Source organism: Chenopodium quinoa, unplaced genomic scaffold, assembly GCF_001683475.1.
Source record: "Chenopodium quinoa cultivar QQ74 unplaced genomic scaffold, ASM168347v1, whole genome shotgun sequence".
Taxonomy (NCBI): domain Eukaryota; kingdom Viridiplantae; phylum Streptophyta; class Magnoliopsida; order Caryophyllales; family Amaranthaceae; genus Chenopodium; species Chenopodium quinoa.
This window is the reverse complement of record NW_018742204.1, coordinates 21,116,338-21,138,825: the sequence shown is the minus strand read 5'-3', so window position 1 is coordinate 21,138,825 and position 22,488 is coordinate 21,116,338. Positions and strand designations below refer to the sequence as shown.

At 32.4% G+C, this 22,488-nt stretch overlaps 2 protein-coding genes across 3 annotated transcripts; both read right to left on the bottom strand.

The window, feature by feature from the left end:
- Window positions 1-504: 504 nt before the first annotated feature.
- On the bottom strand, window positions 505-2,676 carry LOC110686375. Its single transcript, XM_021863014.1, has one exon. The coding sequence runs from the start codon at window positions 2,674-2,676 to the stop codon at window positions 505-507; it is 2,172 nt and encodes a 723-aa protein (XP_021718706.1).
- An 11,517-nt stretch (window positions 2,677-14,193) lies between these two features.
- Window positions 14,194-17,452, bottom strand: LOC110722984 (calcium uniporter protein 2, mitochondrial-like). Of its 2 annotated transcripts, XM_021902257.1 has the most exons (3): window positions 16,713-17,452; window positions 16,410-16,424; window positions 14,194-14,996 (listed from the first exon to the last, which is right to left on the bottom strand). In XM_021902257.1, exons 1-3 carry the CDS (start codon window positions 17,268-17,270, stop codon window positions 14,526-14,528), a joined length of 1,044 nt encoding a protein of 347 aa, XP_021757949.1. In that variant the 5' UTR covers window positions 17,271-17,452; the 3' UTR covers window positions 14,194-14,525. The 2 variants fall into 2 exon arrangements, with proteins under 2 accessions (XP_021757949.1, XP_021757956.1); XM_021902264.1 differs by lacking the exon at window positions 16,410-16,424 and having other exon boundaries at window positions 16,713-17,451.
- Between the last annotated feature and the right edge of the window lie 5,036 nt (window positions 17,453-22,488).

Sequence of the window (22,488 nt, the reverse complement as noted above, 5' to 3'; positions counted from 1 at the left end):
TAAGGGATTTTCAAAAGTTTATCGTAAACATATATACCTTTCGTATTCACTAAGAATGCCGGTATTTCTTAAAACGAACAAATGAGCACGTTCGAGTTCCTTGTCATCTAAATACCGAGTTGTACCCAAATTTGACACACGACCCTTATCCACCGTGAACAGCTCTGGGATTTCATCGTTGTCAGCCGGGGATTCCACATCAGCATTCACATTTCGACCTAGATCTCGTGTTTTTGTGTCAATTGAGGGCTGAAAGTAATTGGAGCAGAAGTTTGATATCTCTTCAGTGAGATAAGCGTTGCATATGGAACCTTCAACACAAGCCTTATTACCAATTTTTCGTTTCAGGTGATTAAGGAACCTGTAATTATGTTTATGTAGCCGTAGTAGTATAAGTAACGGAAATCAATGAAAGAGATGAAAGTAAGAGTTGAGAAAGGACCTTTGATTTACCTTTCGAAAGGATACATCCACCGATATTGAACAGGTCCACATAACTTGCCCTCATATGGCAAGAATTGGTAAATGCTCCATGGAGTTGAAGAAAGATGGGGGGAAAACCTTCTCAAGCTTGCACAGGATCTCAGCTATGTTTTTTTCCAATCGCTCCATGTCTCTAACTGTAATTGTGTAGCAACATAAATCGCGAAAGAATTGGCTTATCTCTGTAATTGCATTCCATATATGGGTAGGGAGAAATTTTCTCAAAGCAGTGGGAAACAACCTCTCCATGAACACGTGACAATCATGACTTTTCATTCCATGTAACTTACCTGATTGCAAATCAACGCATCGGCTCAAATTGGAAGCGTAACCATCAGGAAACCGCATCTGTTTGACCCACTCACACAAAACCTTTCTCTGAGCCTTGTCAAGAGCAAATGGAGCCTTTGGCATGAATTCTTTTCCTCTATCATCCTCTTGAAGATGTAGTTGGGGCCGTTTACAGTATTTAGCAATGTCATTCCGAGCTGATGGCGTGTCACAAGATAGCTTTTTCACGTCCATTATAGTGTGAATCAACTGATCAAAAAAGTTTTTTTCAACGTGCATGACATCTAAGTTGTGACGAACAAGCAGATGTTTCCAATATGGAAGGTCCCATAGAGTGCTTTGCTTGAACCACCCTTTTTTTGCATTCTTGAGACGTTTCAGTGCCTCGGGGCCATCTGTTGCTTTCGGGAGGTTTTTCACACATTCCCAAAGTTCCTCTCCTGACATGATGTGAGGTGGTGAACCTTTTGCGACTTTGTTTTTACAAAATGCATTTTTACTATTTCGAAAAGGATGATTTGTCGGAAGGAATTGACGATGGCAGTCACGCAAAGAAACCTTACCACCATTTTCGAGCCAAAATGCTTTGCTTTCCTCCATGCAATATGGACAAGCCTTCTTACCGGCTGTGGTCCAACCAGATAACATACCATAAGCCGGGAAGTCACTAACGGTCCATAGGATGGCTGCTCGAAGATTGAAATTTTGTTTTCTCAAAATATCGTAAGTATTTGCCCCAACTTCCCACAACTGTTTCAACTCGTGTATGAGCGGCTGCATGTAAACATCCAAGTTGCCCTTAGGGTTTTTAGGACCAGGAACGAGTAACGAAAGAAACATGAACTGTCTTTTCATACACATTGACGGAGGCAAGTTATAAGAGGTCAAAATGACAGGCCAACATGAATATTGTCCCCCAAACTGACCATGTGGAGCAAATCCATCCGTACATAGGCCAAGTCGAACATTACGAGGTTCAAAGGAAAACTCAGGAAAGCAACTATCTAGGTGTTTCCACGCTTCACTATCGCTAGGGTGTGCCATTGTGCCTTGAACTCGAGGATTTTTAGCAAGCCATGTCATTTCCTCAGAAACGTTTTTAGTTGCAAAAAGCCTTTGCAACCTAGGTGTGATAGGGAAATAAAATAGAACATTCAAAGGCACTAAGCTACCTTTAGAAGTCTTCTTGTATCGGTCGCTGCCACACACCCTACATATAGATAATTGAGCATCATCTTTCCAAAACAACATACATCCTTTCAGGCATGCATGAATCTTTTCATGAGGCAGCTCTAACCCCTTAACAATTTTCTTGACCTCATAGAATGTCTCGGCCATGTGATTGTTGTTAGGAATCGCTTCATTAACCAAAGAAGCAAATCCATCAACACATCTGTGCGGAAAATTATACTCACACTTTAGGCTAGTGATTCTAGAAGCCATCTCTAACACAGACAATGAACTCCCTTCGTATAACGGTTGTTCAGAACCCCTTAACAAATCAAAAAATGGCTTGGCTTGTGCATTAGGCTCCTCCTCTAATGAAACAGGTGGCTCTTCGGAATGGCCTTGATCTTGAGACTGACTAAAGGCATCCAAAACCATTTCACGATATTCATTTGACTCCCTTCTACGAGTTCCTGGAAACCCTTCCCCATGACACATCCACTCGTAGTAATTAGGTAAAAAACCGCTGCGATACAAATGAAGTTTGACCGTATCTGGATCCCAGAGACGTTTATTTTTGCATTTAAAACATGGACACCTAACTTCATTCGGGTTGTTACTCTCGGGATGATCTTCCACATATTTAAGGAATTCATCTACCCCCTTCAAGAACTCAGGATTAATAGAATTCTCAACCTTCCTTTCGTACATCCAGCTACGTTCTTTTCGTTTCATGATTACAAGTTCTACACAACTAACACATATGCCATTAATCACATTAGTCATAAAGCACAATATATATTCATTATAGATCAAACTGTTATGGAAATGCAAATGAGAAGAGAAATGATTTCCAAGGGTCCTTATCACTCCAACCTAACCCATCCTTGTACGTTCAATCTCACTAGTGAATGTATTCCAGAATTTCAATTCTATGGAAAATCCGGCAGCATCTCCCTACCATTCCCCGAGTACACAATATAGGCGATTAGAAACACATATATGTACCTAGAGAACATTTTAGAGAAATGACAAGCAAGGATCTTCCTTAGAATTAAAACAAAGGAATACATTCACCACCTAAGTGAGAATAAACGTACAAGGACAGTCCCAACCGGGGACTATTCAAGACATACTCCTAATGTGTATGCCTTGAACGGGTATCTAGGCATATGATTATGCAAATGATTTTTTTAAAAATATATATACTTAACTAACATACATAATATTAAACAAATATATCAAGATTAAACTAAACAAGAGAAACATATCATGACACCATACTATTAATATAAACCAAATCAAACCAAACCAAAGTAAACTAATATATTATATTAAACTAAACCAAACCAAACTACCGTTTTATATATTAAATTAAACTAACATATTTCTTAAAAAAACTAAACTACATAAGGTACTTTATATTAAAATAAATTAAACTAAAACACATTATATTAACATAAACTTAAATAAACTACATTATGTTAAACTAAACTAAACCAAACTAACATTATATTGTTTTTTTAAAGAGAAGGGAGCAATTAATTACTTATAAGAGATCACCAATGTCATTAAATTGACCAAACTAAAAGTTATTGAATATCTAACAACCAAAGTAAGATACACATATACATTATATTAGGGTTTGTAATGTAACTAACCTTTAGATCTGCACTTCTTTTTAACAATTAAACCAACAAAATTGTACAAATCCTACAACAAATTAAAAAAAATAATAATTAAGGGTTTATAAGTAAACAAAATTAAATTGAAAAAAAAGGGGGAAAGCAAAGGCAACTTACTGTCAGGCGGAGGTGGGACGTCGCCGGAAACAACCAAGGGCCGGTTGGTTCAGTCACGGCTAGGGGACGGAGGTGCGGCTGCGTTGTGGTGGTTATATGTTATTCCGGTAGTTTTTTATTGCAAAAAAAAAAATAATTGACAATTGCACACACTTACCTAGACGCGGCGGCTCGCCGGAAACCACCAGGGCTCGACAACTCTCCCTTCCTCCTTATCTTTCTCTTACCCGTTCTCATTCTCCTCTCTCTTTCTTTCCCGTTCTTTTTCTCCTCTCTGTTTCCCGTTCTCTTTCTCGGCGGCTGATGTGCATCGTCGGCGTAAAGAAATCACCACCGCCGCCGCGACTTTCTCCTCTCTCCTTCTCTCTCTCCTTCTCTTTCTCTTTCTCCTCGCGCTGCTTCACTTCTCTCTCTGCGTTTCAATTATTTCCCCCTTTTTTTTAGGGCAAGGTCGCAATTTTAATTTTCAAAAAATGACAGTAAACTTTACGACGGAATTTATTTCCGTCGTAATTTAAAACTTACGACGGAATATTCCGTCGCAAAACACTTTACGACGGAATATTCCGTCGCAAGTTTTAAATTACGACGGATATAAATTCCGTCGTAAATTTTACGAGAGAAAATGCCTCGTAATCGAAATTTTCCGTCGCTAAATTGCGACGAAATATTTTCCGTCGAAAATATCCACCTTAACGACGGAAAATCATGTCCGTCGTAAGCATTCCGTCGCAATTTAGCCTATTTCTAGTAGTGAAACACATCATTCATTGAACTAACAATTGCTAAACTAACAAGGTTACTAATATCTAATTTTTTCAAAATTACCCATCAAAACAACTTAAAAGTAACCATTCACCCATTCCAAAGTTCATCTACTTTAATAACAAGCAAGGTTACTTAGCTAATCTCAAATTAATTCAAATATACCCATCAAAACAATTTAATATTAACCATTTAAACATTCCAAAATTCAACTTATTTAATAACAAAGTTAACTAATCTCTAACTTATTCAAAATAATCCATCAAAACAACTTCAAATTAACCATTAAAAGTAAAATACCAAATTTCACCTATTTAATTAAGTACCAAGATTAATATATTTTCTATAATTGTTTCAAAATTATACACCAAAACATATTAAATTAACCATTAAAACATAATAAAATCCAACTAATTGAGTAACAAGGTTACTAATCTCTAATATTTTCACAATTTCCCAATAAAAAAACCAAAAATTGATAAAAATTGAAGTAAAATTATATTTAAACCTAATTAATAAATATATGTCGAAGCAATCAGTAGGAGGGTAAGTAAAGGGAACAAACATAACTCCCACAAACTAATTAATAAATATAAAATAACAGTGCAAAATTTTTAGAAAAATAATAAAAAAATATATATATAAAAATTAAAGGGGCTAATGGCCAAAGTAGTTGCATGCTTTAAATCTTAATGATCCCAATCAATCTGGTGCAGCTTGAATCCCATTAGATAATTTTCTATACTACGTTAATCTAGGTTAGTGATCATTTTTTTGCAAACATTGTATAGTTATGAATCAGATTTTACTTGAAATAAATTCTTGGAACCAGCTAGTAGGATATAGGTTTTGCAAAAATAATTAACACATTACCTCAGGTTTGCAACAAAACAATCAGTCTCAAAACAACCGCTCTCAAATTATTTACAAAACAATAGCTCTTAATGATTACCTCTCGCAACCCCGGGTTTGCAGCAAACCAAAGCCCACACATCACAGCTTTTGCTTCTGCCACCCTTATCTCCCAATTAGCACTACTCTGCTGCACCCCTACTACATACCTTGACAACCCCTTCCTTGTCCCTCACAACAGCACCCAAACCACAACCCAACTCCTAAATAAAGCCCGCATCTACATTCACTTACACAGCTCTTGCAAGCGATGACAACCATCTAGCAGCAGAACCCAACCATATACACTGAAGCATACAAATACTAGACGCAAACTGGGATAATAACAAGAGTCATGTGACCACTTGTTCTCAAGTTTTTTTTTCCTTCTGTTCAATTCATTTATATATACCAAACTATTTTAAGATCTCAATGTGATGTGATTATCATATTTATCTTCTAATTAGGAAGCCCCTAAATTTTAATTTGCTTAACAATTCAACAAGCAAAAGAAATTAATAAAAATACATAATTAATAAAATAATTGTGAATAAAGGAAAAAAAATTATACCTAGAACAGCCGTGGAAGGTGGTGCGGCGGCGACGTTTAGGGCTGCGGCGCGGCGTCTTCAAACAGCCCCAGAGGAGAAGAGAAGAGGAGAACAGCAGAGAAGAGGAGAAGAGAAGAGGAGAACAGCAGACCGAGGCTTCTTCAATTCGAACAGCAGGGCTGTGGCGCAGCTTCTTTAATTCAAACAGCAGAGATGGAGGGAAAAGGAGGGGACGGAGACTAGGTTCGGGTTTTCTGGTGGTGTTCAAGGTGGCAGCAGTGGTGGAGGGAAAAGGAGGGGACGGAGGCAGCAATGGTTTGGGCTTTTCGAATGAAACAGTGAATGTGAATGGTTAAGGAAAGGAGGAAGAAAGGAGGGAAAAGGGCTGGGTTTTTTTTTAAAAAAAAAAACCACCGGTTCACTTAGGCACCGGTTCAAACCGGTGCTTTTTAGTTTTTTGGCCCCGGTTTTAGTTGAACCGGTGCCTTTTACCAACTTATTAAATCCCGCCCAATTTTGGGCCGGTTTTTGGCACCGGTTTGGCTTGAACCGGTGCCAAAAGGGGGTTGCCTTTATGAATTTTTCTACTAGTGGGAATAGGATAATCATGTCAGCGTCATTCATATAAGATACAAGATACATGAATCAAAACTACAAAAAAAAGAATAGACTCTGCATAGATGTGTAGAAGAGAGAATTCTATTTGAAGCACATACCTTTAATAAATTTCCTAATTTGGTACGGATTATTAATTTAGAAATGAATGATAAAATGGTCGGTGTAATTAATGTTATTAATATTTTTTTTTTTCTATTTTCAGCTCATTATATATTGCCCTAAGGGATATATATATATATATATATATATATATATATATATATATATATATATATATATATATATATATATATATATATATATATATATATATATATATATATATATATATATATATATAATATTTTCTTACGAGTATAATTTAATATGTCAACAAATTGATTAAGGTCCTGTTCTCATACGTTGAAATTCAGTTCAGTTCAATTCGGTTCAGTTCAGTTCAGCTCCTAATTTCCTTCTCTCATAAATTATTCATTTCAGTTCATTTCTGCTCAGCTCCTAATTTCCTTCTCTTATACAATATTCATTTCAGTTCAGTTCAGCTCAGCAGTTCAGTTCAATTCAGTCAATAAGAACAGGCCCTTAGAGCATTCCCTCCCTCGTATAAGGTAATAAGGATTACTTTTTCATTGAAAAATAATTGTTAGATATCATACCAAGTTAAAGCTCTATAAAACATTAGAGAAACAAGGACAAATGGAGTAGAAGAAAGATATAAAAAGAAAAAACTATTGTCGTAGTTATGCTGCTAATGTGCTGATCCACAAAACAACCAACCAATTTAAAAGTGATCATCACTTGGGTGAAAAGATTTTTTGATTAGCTAATTACAAATAAATACGTACATTCAACCAGTTAATTAAATTAATTATAGTATTAATTCCTTCCAATATACTTTAAATTTCGGTAGAAAGGCCAACTTTAGTTTGTAATCTTGTGTGCGTCAACTTCACGTTGCAACTTTAGTCCAATGAATCATTTATAAGAATAAACAGTGGAGCAATTTCATTCGTCTTTAATTATGGAGCATTGTTTATGAGGTTGACTTGCATAATTAGACTTGTTTATGAGTTATATCTGTAAGTGAATTTGATTTAGCAGAGTCGTTCTCATATTATTATTATTTTTTTAATTAAAAAAGAAATCATTCGTCTTTAATCTGAGAGTGTTTTTTCTTTGTTATAGAACATTTTATCGTATCATATGTTATTGGTTTTTGTCAATAGGCTAAAACCTAATTGGTCATGTTATATATGATCATACCAAATACTTCTTTATATTTTCATACTTGTAACACATTTTCTGACACGTCATTTAATTGGTCATGTTATACATTGAGTATTTCATTTACTATATACTTCTTTCGTTTTAAATAAAATGACATATTTTGACTTTTGACACTATTTATGAACTTTGCTTTGACCAACATTTATGATTTATAAGTATAAAAACATAGTCACGTGGAATTTTATTAGATTCATTTCAATATGTACTTAATTAAAATTCAATTTTTTAATTATTTTTTACAATAATATAATTAAAGACATTCGATAAAACTTTTACTTTGACAAACGTGATTTTTTTTTAAAAACATAAAAATTGTCATCTAGTTTAAAACGGAAGAAGTATATTTTTAATTGAATCAAAAAAAGTATATTTTTAATAGTTACAACACATTTTCTCGTTACACAATTTGAGGTGTGGTTAGAAAAGGTAAACAAATTAAACCATTTTAATTTGTGAAAATAAAAGACTTAGCAACCTAACAATATTTTATTATGTGGTAAATTTATCTGGCCTTGATTAATATCTTCATTATAAACTTATAAGTAATGTGTATCAAAGTGATGTACGTACAACAAGTAAAAAGACGGAGAAATTATATGAGATGAGATTATTGTATACGAGCACAAGGTAAGTATATTCGATTTTAGGCTTAGCAAGTTAGTTTCATTGGTAAAAAGAATATTGTGGTTTATCACAGAAAAGATTCGAAGTAAATCGAGAGATTCCTTGGTCGGAATATTGTGGGGGGGGGGGGGGGGGACAACTGATTCGTTCCATACCTCGTAGCTGGCAATTTGTCAAATAAAATGCCTTTCATTAATCACAAATTGGGATCTCAATAAATCTAGTACGTACTATTAGACGAACTTACAACCATTTGGAGTAGAGAATAATACGGAGGAGAATTTTAATCTATCTCATTTTTCACTTAATTGATCTTAATTCAGATCAACTCCTTTTTCTTTTTTAATTGATACGGAGTACATTTCTTTAGTCATATTTGTCAGTACACAAATAAAATCATTAATAATAATAATAATAAAAAAAAAAAAAAAAGAAGCAAAAGTTATACAAAGTTGATGGCTTAAAACTATATATCGAGACGAATTTAATAAAACCTTACATGAATATATTTTTCATTATAAGTACAATATATAGAAAACAAAACACTGTCAAAAGGTTAGCACTCAACACGTGTTAATTAAAAAACAGAGAAAGTATGTATTGTGGACCATTCATAAGTTTAGGTTAAACAAATATCTTGTCTTCTCATGAACCCATCAGGCCATTACCATAACCCAATATTAATTCTAGCTTTAATAGTTAATTAAATTATTCATGGCTTTTCAAGCTAAAAATTTATTGGGAGCCATTTATCTTATGTTGTGGCTTATGCCGCTTCTCCAATCTTCACGCAACAACGATAAAATCATGACTAATGTGATAGCAAACTAAATTAGAAAGGGGTTACAACTTACAAATAAAGAACAACCCAAAAATTTTGGACATAAGACGTGCCACGTTCAAAGTGTTAAATGTCAATTTATCAAATATGGACCAAGCAATTTAGAGTGGGAGTCCCACTGCTTTGATTGATTAAAACCAATTAATTTACTAACTTAAAGGTTAGCTTGTGTAATTAATATTGCAAATACGTATCTACTCGATCTTCCAATCAAATGTTAGGTTTAGATATTGGCATTCCACAAAATTAGCATTCCCTTTGGACTACGCAATCAACAATGGGAGTTGTACATTTCACTCGGGATAAATGATTAACATGTTAGCATCAACTGAAACTATATAAAATTTTCCAAGAGTGAGGTTGTTTTTTGTCCCAAATAGGAAAGTTGAATACTTGGTTGATATGACAAGAAATCTTAAGTTGTTACGGAGTATTAAATCTATTCTAAGAAAATTAACGGGTGTCGATTAATATGAAAGGGATGGAATAAGATGCTTACAATTCTAAGATCTTATAATTAGGAGCTACGGAGTACGAAATATGTTTTCAAAAGGTCGTGAAAGTAGGTGAATATTTGTTTATGGGTGATCTCAATAATAAAAAGATTTCAAATTTTAATTAGATTTACACTATTAGGGGTCATTGATTTAAAATCAGATTGGATCAAACCAAATCAGATTGGACTAAAGTAAACCGAATTCAAATAAATAATATTTTAATAGTAAGATATTAGACCACCATATAAAATAGGACCATAACTGGAGTGAATGATAAAGGCTATGTTTGGCAAATGGCTGTTGGCTGGTTCACTTGGCTTGTTTGACCAACTGGAATGTTTGGTTGTTTATAAAAGTGTTTGGTAAATTAATTGTTGGTTGTTTATTAGATAATTTGTGGGCCAACAAGCCAAAAGCCAACAAAAAAAACTATTCAAAGCAGTCTTTTCATTTTGGCTTAAAAGCCAACTTTTTCGCTGACTAAAAAACCAATTACCAAACACATTTTTTGGCTGTTTGACCACCTTAATAAGCCAAAAGCCAAAAGCTAACCAAAAAGCCATTAAAAAGCCAATTACCAAACATGGCCAAAATCGGTCCAATTCTATATGGATCACTTTTGGACATTCTTCAAAATTTTCAATTTTCTTATAATAATATAAAAAATAAATCATTGGTAAAACGAAAGAAAAACAAAATTCAATGTTTTTTTTTTTTCAAAGTATAATATAAAATAGCTTATACGATTTAATTTACCTAAGCAGAAAATAAATCATATTAGACTAATTAGAGGTTTCTAGCTCAATTCAAAGATCGATTATTTTCGACATGGTTTGATCCATGTTTCTAATTCAGATCAAATTTTAAACACCACTATTAGAGTATTAGTACAATGACTCAACGATGTTTAGCCTAGAGGCAAAAACTGAATAATTGTGTACAATAGGTTACAAGTTCATCAAATCTCGCTTTCTTCATTTATAATTTGTGAAAAAAAAAACTACACCCTGTGTGTTATGCTTAGATTAACATTATCCATAATTTTATTTTCCACATTATTAATAAATATTGCATTGTATTGAAAACTTGATGAATGCAGTATGCAGAGCATCATTTAGTAAAAGTCAAAATTGGTGAATGCAGCAGATCAGAGCATCAATTTGAACTCCCAATGCATGAAAAAAATTGCATGGTTCATAATTTGCAGCAATTGCACCTCCCCTAGTTCAATCCTAAAAATCAAAATTCATGCAATTTTAGAACATAATTCCAAATTATTGTAATTGACATTTGCTGCTCTTGTCAAAGATTTGAAGTGACACATGAATATCATGAGGTAAACATATGGATCAATCTGGCATACCATCATCTAGACAACGAAATTGGTGAATAATATCTTTATATCAATATATGGTCCAACAACCTCAATTATATGTATTCATGTCTTCTAAGAAAATTCCAGAACTATTAACGTTTGTCCCCACATATATACTACTTCTCATTTAGCGGCTAGTGCGTTTGTTCTCCAAGTTTTTAGCGACCAATTGAAACTTGTCACGTTTACATACCAGTTTGTTTGGTATGATGATATATTGATATTTATACATAGAAGTATAGAACCCAAACACAACAAGTCTCGTATGAGGCAACTCCCTTGCTATATTTAAAGGGTCGCATTGAGTTTAGCTGATTTATTGTAAGACATGTTAATATTGAATATGGATAAAAGCATGACATAACACGCACATAGATAAACATTACATAACACACTAATATAAATCGTAGTTTAAACTTGGACCACATTTACGTGTAGCTCTTATTAGCTCACACTTTTTTCATTTTATGTGTTGTATTCCTAGTATTTAATTGTATTTTATGTTGTTGCGCGCGCCTATAAGTTAAGATGTCATAGATGTAGTCTTTGGAGTTTAGGTATCAAACTAAGATTCGACAATTGTCTGATCTTGTAACTACGATAGACTTGCCTTATTTTGTAACAGGAGTTTTCATTAACTCATTACATTATTCTTTGAAGTATTTGAACGGATGAATTGCCCAATAATCATTAGTATTCGGTTTTTTTTTTTTTTGTTTTGTTTTTTTTTTTTTTTTTTAATCTAGTATGTAATTATGTTCTATGTTTGTTGTGCCTATAATATATCATGGATGTATTGTTGGAAATTTAGGCACAAAATTACAATTTTACAATAGTCTAATAACAGGATGTTGACTTGCCTTTTTCCCTAATACGAGGCCATTAACATTTAACACATTACATGATTCTAAGAAATATATGAGCCGATGACCGATGTATTGCCTTATCCTATTCATTAGTATTCGGTTCTTTTTTACATACACAATTCAAGTAGCATGTATATGATTCATTCATTCAATTGATGTAGTACATGTTCATAATTTAAAATCATTATACCTTTTTCAAATTGCTTAATACTACCTCCGTTACAGGTTATGTACAACGATTAGATATTTTCCCTCTCTTCTTTATGTCAAATCGTTGCACATAACCTGTAACGGAGGTAGTATTTATATTTTCCGCTTTCGGATTGCTTCATTCTCTAAACGTTTTATGAACTAACTTACAAAGTTATGAATTTCTTATACATCCATCACAACTAGGGCTGTACACAGTTTGGTCTGGACCGTAACCAAACCAGACCAAACCGCATTTTAGCGGTTTGGTTTGGTTTACGGTTTGGTTTCGATTTTTTGGGAAATACGGTTTGCGGTTTGGTTTGGTTTTTCAAAAATTATAAACCAAACCAAACCGTAAACCAGTAAACCGCATTTTAATATTTATATAATTTTTAAATAAATTAAAATAGTTATTATATATTATAAAAAAAATAAAAAATGAAAAAAATGAAAAATCATTAGAAGACTATAAGGTCAGTATACTATTATACTCAATCTCAAATATCAATACTTAAAATTCAATAGGTCATACAACTATAATGTAGTATGAATTATTTTTTTGGACAATGTATTATGTTTTTTTCCACTGTTAATTTGTTATGTATTATTTTTATTATGTGTTATTGTGTTAGCACTTAGCACTTGATTAGTTGGTTGTTATTTTTATTAAAAATTTGTAGTATAATTCAATCCCTTTGGGCTAATTATTTGAACTTTATTATAAGTTTATTAATATTTGACAATTTTTAGGAAAAAATGTCGTCTCATCATAAACCGCAAACCAAACCGCACCAAACCGCATTATTACGCTTTGGTTTGGTTTGGTTTCAATACTAATATGGTTTGGTTTGGTTTGGAAAATTGACCAAACCGTATTTTGCGGTTTGGTTTGGTTTAGACTCAAACCGCACCAAACCAGACCATGTTCACCCCTAATCACAACTCTGTATATACATCCAGTTGTTGGGGCACATTAAAAAAAAAAAGTCAATTTAATTTTAGGAAAAATTGTCAGGAATTACTTGTTAAATAGGGGTATTTGGAAACAACTACCCACTAAAAAAAATTTATCAAAAAAACTACCCTCTAAATTTAAAAAGTTTGAGTAGCACTACCCATTTGCATTTTTCGACGAGAAAGTCCGGCGTATGGGGCCCACTTTTTCTATTATTCTTCTGAAAATTCCTAATTGAAGAAGTGAAAACAAGTAGGGTATGCAATTCATAGATAATTCTTCTCTTTTAATCTATTAATTATGAATTTTGATGTTAGGGTGTAACGATAAGAAAAATTAGGGTTCTAAGAAATTGAGGATAATTTAAAATTGGTTGAATTTATTGCTTTTAATTCAAATTGCTTATCTTAGGGTTACGAATTAAGATCCAATTTGTCATTGCATCGTGTCTTTTCAGAGAAAAATTGAAAAAGTGGGCCCATGCGCAGGACATTCTCGCCAGAAAATGCAAATGTGTAGTGTTACTCTAACTTTTTAAATTTAGAGGGTAGTTTTTTCGATAAATTTTTTTAGTGGGTAGTTGTTTCCAAATACCCCTATTAAGCGTGTAGTTCTTGATAAATTTTCCTTAATTTTATTAAACAGAATACAAAGTACATTAAAATATACAAACTGGTTTTTAAAAAAAAAATATATATATAAGCATTATCTTATCTATCAAAGGTCATGGGTTCTAATCTCCTACCCAATTAACAAATTTTGTTCGCCACTATATACATCACAACACCATACATACACACAAGCGCAGAGGTTATAAACATAATTTAATCTTTTGTTAGATATAAGTAGTATAATTTTAGATTTAATGCAATGAGCTAGAAAGATTGAAGAAAACCTGAAAAAGTTTTAGTAATTAACTTGTTCTTTGTTCCTAGAATACGAGGTTATAAACATAATTTAATTCATGGAATCATAGATGGATGCGAAGTTATCAACATAATTTTAATCTTTTGTTTTGTTTTTTTTTTTTTTCGCTTCATCTGTCTCGTTAAATTTTGTTCTCAAAAGGAGAGTACATAGCCTGCAGAGCCAAAGAAGAAGGCTCTAAAGAAGGGTTGCAACAAAAAATGAGTTTTCTCTAATCCTTAGTCTTTACACAGTGCCGCAGCTGCCTATATTCAACATTCTTTCATCTTCATAGAATTCGGTTTTTTTTATGGATAAGGACCCAAAAAGAGTACAGAAATGGCTTATCCGATAATTAGAAAAGTCATAAGACTCGAAAAAAGAAAATTAAAGTATCAATAATCCCTGTTTTCTTCAATTAATTGTAGGTTGATCATACTTAATCCTCTTATCCAAGGAGGATGATGAATAGTGAGGGTCAAAAGCTTTCCTGAGCTCTGTATACCTCTCGATATCAAAGTTATGGGTCTTCATAAGCCGCTTTTGCTTAGCACTAAACCGGCTTTGGTAGAATCCTTCGAATGAAGGTTCTTTAGCTGTCCTAAGGAAGAAGGTGTATCCAAGCATAAAGTAAACAGAAGTAACATAGAAGCAAATGGGCTCCATCACATCCCAAGATAGTTCCCAGAATGTGAGCCTCATGAAGGCCGCGGTTTGGACCACCATGTAGCCCAAACCAGCCCACAACTCCCGGCGGACTAGTGCCTCCGCCTTTTGGTCAATCTCTGCCTTTTGCTCCTCCAACAGCTCCAGCTCTTGCATCCGAGGATCGTTTGGGTCGGAAACAACTGCAGGTGTGACTAGGCTCTGAATGGCCTTAGCTACCTGTAATCAAAGAAATTGGAAACAAACAATATTTGGGTAAAACTTGATTTCATACTTACATTGGCCAATATTTTCAAAGACTTGATCTTTTAAGACAGTTTGACAACACAAAACACGTAATAACAAAGTAAATTATTACGTGCACCAAAGAGCACATATATTTCAAAACAATTTGGTTACAATTTGTCCGATCACATGATGGCGAATAGGACCAACAAACAAGACTCCTTTTCTTGTATAACTTTTTTACGGAGTAAATGAAAATAACGTATTAGAATTTTCCATTGTATTATTAACAGGTTTCTTAATGGTTTCGTTTTCTTTACCTTTATTGACTACTAACAAATGATTGTAAAATGGACAGAAATGAAATTTTTTAAAAAATAAAAAATAAAAAAAAAAAGTAATGTGAAATGTAACTATAGAATATGCAAGGATGATGATGTTTTTAAGGTCGCTTTCTTGCAAAAGGATCTGGCCCAAGATCATGGGGAAATTGGCTGATGGAAGCAATTAGTGACATCAATTATGTATGATTAGATTAATTATATGATTTTTCACATAAACTCCAATAATAACCTTCCTTAATTTTAAATAGTTCATACTAATTATAATTAGTCATTCATGACCAAAAAAATAAAATCAGTCATCACGATTTTGTTTCATACTCCGTACTAATTACAGTATAATTAGTCATTAATTACCAAAAAAAAAAAATCAGTCGTCACGATTTTGTTTGCAATTTTTTTTTATAAGAACATTTTCTTTATTAACGACATAAAAAAAGCCTTAAAAATTGTTTTTCTGTTGAAGGTAACACCGACTTTATATTAGCTGTCATCACATATCTCTTGAAAAATCCATTATGATGTCTAGTAATCCAGCAATTTAAATAAAACCAGCACTCCAAACATATTTAAAAAAAAAAATTGAATTTCTTTTTAGAGATTTAAAAAAAAATTTAAAAACATTTTGTAGGATATCAGCAAATAAACTCTTTTGCAAATCAAGATCAACAGTAAATTTTCCTTTTTAAGAGATTAAAAATTAAATTTGAACTGTTTGTAGGAGATAATTTCATTTCTAAGTCCCAAAAATAAATCATCTCCAACATTTTTTTTTTTTTTTTTTTTTTTATAAATAATTTCCTGGGTGGGGGAGGGGTAGGGAGGTTAATTGAAATTTTGTTTTTTTTTTCTCTCATAATATATAAATAAATAATTAAATAAATAAAATACACTTCTTTTTTTTTCATCCGTTCCTTCCTCCCTCCCTCTTTGGCTTTTTCCTCTCAAATATTATTTTTTTTCTCCCTTCCTTACTCCTTCGAGAAACGTTACCAGAATGCTAAAAATTTGTTCCACAAACGATAAAATAGATGTCAATAGTGGAACCCTTTTAGATCTGGCGTACCAATGTTCTAACTTCCTGTTCATAACACAATCCAAAATAAAAAAAAAAAAAAAAAAAACACATAATAAACTCATCAGTTCCCATTCAACATTTCAAATAATCAATCACAACTTCAACAATTCAATCTAATATTAGACTTTGTTCGTCATCGTTATGAGTTTTCACATTATTAATCAAAATTCATCTAACAATATATATTAACTTTTAAAAACTACTGAAAACTCGCAATGATACCGAACGAACCCTAAACGATGATAAAATTGAAATCGAAATAAAATGAGAGGATTGGAATTTGTAACCAACCTGATGAGGACGAAGGCAAACAGCGTTTCCAAGAACAATAACAGAACCGCTATCATCTAAACTCTTAGCAAAAGAAAACGCTTGATCTTTATTACCACCAACACTTTCCTCAATTAACTCCATAAATTCCTCATACGTTACCCAATCTCTCTCAACTTCGTTCAACTTTGATCTTATCAATTCAACTTGCGACGCTCTCAACACTTTTCGAACCTCACTCGCCGATAATCCTACCGGCGATTCCTCCTCACGCGCCGCCGTTGCCCTCGATTTCTCCGGTAACGGAATCAACCCGCTCAATCGAATTCGATCTTTTGCGACGTTTAATTCCTTTAGTTTTTCGACGAGATTTTCTCCCGTCGGAGGGAATAGCCGGAGCGCCGCCGATGACGGCGGCATCGCGGCTTGGTAGAGTGGACGGCGTTGCATGTTACGCTTTATTCTAGAAGGTTCGGGAGGCTCAGAGGGTGGTTTTGCGGCGGTGGTTCGTGATATTGAAGGTGTTGAGAATCGTGAGAGATTGAATAATCGTTGTACTAGTGTTTTCTTGAACGCCATTGTTGTTTATGAGAGAGAAATTGATTGAATGAAAAATGGGAAATCAGTGAATTTAATCGGTTTTTTTTTTTCAATTTTTGTGGGTTTTAAGTTGAATAGAGAGAATAGAGATCCGAATGAAAACGGAAGGTTTGAATGTAAAATGTTGGGTAGGCTGCGAACCTTTATATAGGTCCCATAGGTTAGGAGATAAATAAGACAACCCAACAGTTTAATTTTATTTTTTTTTTAAAAAAAAAAAGAAAAGAAAAAGAAAAAGGTAATATGGAATTTATGACGTAAAATTATAAAATTGATTTTGTACTTTTGTGTATTGGGACCTATAATAAGTTTGTGGTACAATAAGCTTATAGGGGTATCTATGCTTAATTACTTAAGTTGGAGTTACGTTTTTAATGTGTTAAAACTTTAAATGGATATCTCAATGTACCAAACCACCAATGGCAATAATTAACTTAAGGAGTTAAGGACCTCAGGGGTGTTTTATTCATCGGATTTTTTTTAATAAATCATCGAAATTTATTTTATTTTTATTTTTACTCGGATTGTTTCTCTTAATCTTGATTACTTTGTATATTTATCTAAATTAATTTTTACTGAAATTATCTTATCCGTTTTTATGGACCTTTTACTTGTAACTTGAAATCGAATTGTCTTCTTTACTTTGATTATTTTATCAAAACTTATGTCATTTTAACTCATCTTATCCAACCTTATTAACACTTAGTTGTAATTAGGGTTGTGCACGGTGCGGTTTGGTGCGGTTTGTGATTTTTCAAACCGCACCAAACCGCACCGTAAAATACGGTTTGGTGCGGTGCGGTTTGCGTTTTTTCCATAATTTTTTTACCTCACAAATAATGATTATTTGCTAATCTTTTGTTATGAAATTTTTACTTAGAAACTGTACAACTATGCAAATAATTCAATAAAGAAGTAGTGCTTTACTTCAATGTTAATAGTGACCCAGTAACATGCCAAGGCAAACATGGAGCAAAATCATTAAGTAAACCACAACCACTCCATTACAACTCCAAAGCACAAGAAACGGAGAGTAATAAGAAAGGAAAACTTTGGTTTTCTTAATAATGACCCACACAATTCAGTACATATAAATACAATATAAGAGTCTTCTTTCCATATAAGAGTCTTTGCATTAAATTGCGGTTTGGCTTGAAATTTTTTTGAAACCGCACCAAACCGCAAAACTGTGGTTTGGTCAAATTTGAAAACCACACCGTAATTTCCAAACCGCACCAAACCGCAAAATTGCGGTTAAGTTTGCGGTTTGGTGCAGTCTAGACCGTACTTTGCACTGCCCTAGTTGTAATATGAACTCAGAATGTGTTTTCTTAAAATTGATTAAAGTTTATCTATCTATAGATATATTTGTTGAACTCATCTCATTTGAACTTATTGACTGTTATAACTTGATTAAATTTAATTAAAATTATTTTTATTTGAATTTAACCTTTATTCCGATTTTTTTTTTTTTTTTATACAACTATATCATTGGTTCAAGACTCAAGAGTGGAGAGAAAAAAATTAATTAGGAATAAATATTTAGCGAATATTCTGTTATGTATATGGCTATGTGCCATTATGCTCCTAAGTGGGGTAAGGCTCTCCGTATAATTGTGGATTAGCAAATTAATTTCAGGGTATCACGAGAAAAAAAATCAAGTTTAATCAATATCCACGTGTTAGGCAGAGATCTTGCCAACCCTCCACCGTCCGATTATTTCTTACTATTGTATAATTATATGATGTGGACTCCTAGCCGTTTGATTGAGTGTACAAGGGAGGATAACTTTCTTCTTCTTTTTTTTTTTGAAATAAAGGGAGGATAACTCATGTAATACACGTGTGACAATGAAGAGAAATTGTCAATGAAGATGGAGCAAAATACCATTGATCGTAGAGGATAATTTTAATTAAATAATAATCAAATTGTATGATAAATTGTATGATTATGACGTGGAAATTGAAAATGCTGACAAGGATAATTAATAAAAAAGGGTAGTAGGCAGCTAAGACTTGAATTAAATTTTGCTAATATTTGATAGGATTACAATAAAATCATAACAATTTTTTTAATATTTAATGCAAAAACGTAAACGTGTCGCCACATATTCTGTTATATCTCTCACTAATTTTCACACTTTAACAGTCTAGATTAATTATCTTTTACTTTTAGTAACCAATAAGGAAAGAATTAACTCAAAAAACGTTGACAGGAAAATTTAGGAGAGTAATTAATGTTTTGAATTTTTTTTTTTGCCTAAACTTGTCGCCGCGTAATTGCCACATTGTCAAGTAAACCTACACCAAAGAAAATTAATTTACAAAAATTAGAAAAATTCTTCATTATTTCTTGGGAAAAGTATAGAGAACAAAAAGGGGGGTTTGTTTAGAAGAAGAGTTGGCACCTTCACCAAGTATTGCTTGCTATTTTAGAGTAGAAAAAGTAGTTGTGATATGGGGAAGGCTTGCTAGTTTTTAGTTTCAAAATGCTGGCCTTACTTTGATTTGAAGTTGACAAATGTGCTACATATAATATGTGATGTCTGCTTATGTCAACTACTATTCAAAAAATTAAAACGGTGCAAACTGTATAAGATGAGGAATAATGAAAATGATATATACAATCTTTAAGACTACGTACAAGAAGATTAAAATAGAATATTAAGAATTGTCAAGCATAATTACAACGATCAATGCTTGATTTTGTCATAAATTCTAAACTTATACTATCAATTTAGAAAATATTATTAATTAATTATTACTGTATTATTTTTATATAGATAGTTGTCATGAGGGTTTGTTGAATCTTGTAAAAAGTAAGATTGAAGAAACATAAATTGGGGGAAAAAACCCTTCATGTGGAGGTTATGAATTTAATAATGTATTAAGGGAAAAGGACAATGAAAGGAGAAATTATTCTGTGGAAGTTGTTGAAGATTGCAATTCACATTATTGCTTGAATTTTAGTGATTGTAAACATGAAATCCCTCTAAAAACTCTAGCTAGTCGAAATGAATGAAGACAGAGACTATGTTGAAATGCATAAAAATCATTGTTATCTAAACTAATAAACTCTTACTTAACAATAATTAATTTTGTAAGATTTTTTACTATACATATGCTTATTTTAATATATATCCTGCTCCAAATAACTTAGCATCATGGGGGTTTTGTTGCCTAAATAGCGAGCATTGATTTTGATCGAGTTAGAATATAATAGACATGTTATTAGCTGCTTTCGGAAATGCATATCATCTTTAATTTGGGTGTGAGTTTCTTAATTAGATTCTAGATCATACAAACTTTACTCCATATTTATAATTTAAAATCTTATACATCTCCATATTTAGTATTCGCAGACTGTTTAATACGGGTAATTTCTTTATGCAATAAGGGCTGTCTTGTTATTGCAACAACTCAAAGTCATACACTGATACACATGTTAAGAAAGTCGCTAGCTTTCCTTTTTTGGGTTGTAACTCGCTCCATCTATGTAACGGTGGTTTTCGAAGAAATAAAGTTACGTTCCTATAACTCTTATTGGTTAATAAAAGATGTGAATATAACTAGCATATGGATACTCAATCTGTTAAAGAAGATGGATTGTGAGGAAATTGAGTTCACTATTTTTGAAGGGCAAAGAAGAAGCCACTATTTTTGAAGGACAAAGAAGATCAAGCCACTAGTACGTACACAATTCAAGTGATATCATGAACAACTATGTTTGATGCCCTTTAAAGTGTGTGCATTGGTCTTTTATCCGTTTAGTTATTATTCGTTTAAGTCATCTTACCTCGTTTGAGATGTACATAATATTTAATTTGAAAGAAACTCTATGACCCAACGTTTCATCTTTTTAACGTAGATTAGGCTTTTGATTAATAAACTTGTATTTTAGCTATTGTTAAATAAACATGTGATAATTAAATAAAAGCCTACACTGGCCACTATTCTCATGTGAAAAGAATTTATTATAGAATATCCTTGTAGCTTAGGCATATGCAAATTTGAGCGAGGTATGAGTTCCTTAATGCCAATTAGTTGGGAGTATTACAAATATAATACGTGTATGTGACAATGCAATGCTTAGCTTGTAGGCTTGTATAACGGCTCTTTCATTTTCTTCTCGAAAGAAAGAACGCATGAGTGCCATGAGCAATAGTTTTGATACAACGTTTAATAATAGCCCTTCCAAATATCATCACATGTGTCTTATATTGGTTGAAAAACAGAGAGTTAACCAAACCACATTATAAAGCTAAGAGATTACTTCTCTTATTAGACATAGAGATAATAATAATAATAATAATAATAATAATAATAATAATAATAATAATAATAATAATAATAATAATAATAATAATAATAATAATAATAATAATAATAATAATAATAATAATAATAAACCGACCCTCTCTCAACCAACCAACCTATATTATTATTATTATTATTATTATTATTATTATTATTATTATTTAACTTTTTTTATTTATGGCAAAGGTGGTCAATCAAGTTAAAATTCAAATAGGTACATAAGTTTATGAAACCAAATAGGTACATAAGTTTATGAAACCAAATAGGTACGAGTACGTAAATTCGATTACTATCCTAGCTTCACCTTATAGGATAAGACGTTTTTTTTTTTTTTTTTTTTTTGTTTGTTTTGAGAGAGAGAATAGGATAAGACGTTTGACACTTCAAAAATCAAAACAATTATAAAGTACTTGAAACAGTGAAAAACTCAAAATGGTTCATACGTAAATGAAAATTATAATGTTGTTTATTTAATACAAATTGTAAATGAAAATTACGGGGTTTAGACTTGACCTTGAAAATTAAAAAAAAAAAAAAAAATTAAAAAAAAACACAAAAAACAAAATCCTTGTTGATGGCCACCAACAACTTTAATTTTCATTATCATTGTTAGTTTTGTTCTAAGTAACTCGGAGAGTTTGTCAGACTGACCGAACATTCTCACAATCAACGATTCTAATATATACATAAAAAGGGTTTTCCTAAGCTATGTCCCCAAGGTTATTGAATTTTTAAACTGTACCCACGCTTTTTCAAAGTTATAATCTGTGCTCTTCACTTCACGATATTTTATCAATAATACCATTTGACAGCCATATCCCTTAACGGAAGTTAAGTTATTTTATCGACAATGGTGTCGTGGCGTTCGCGTCCCATTCTA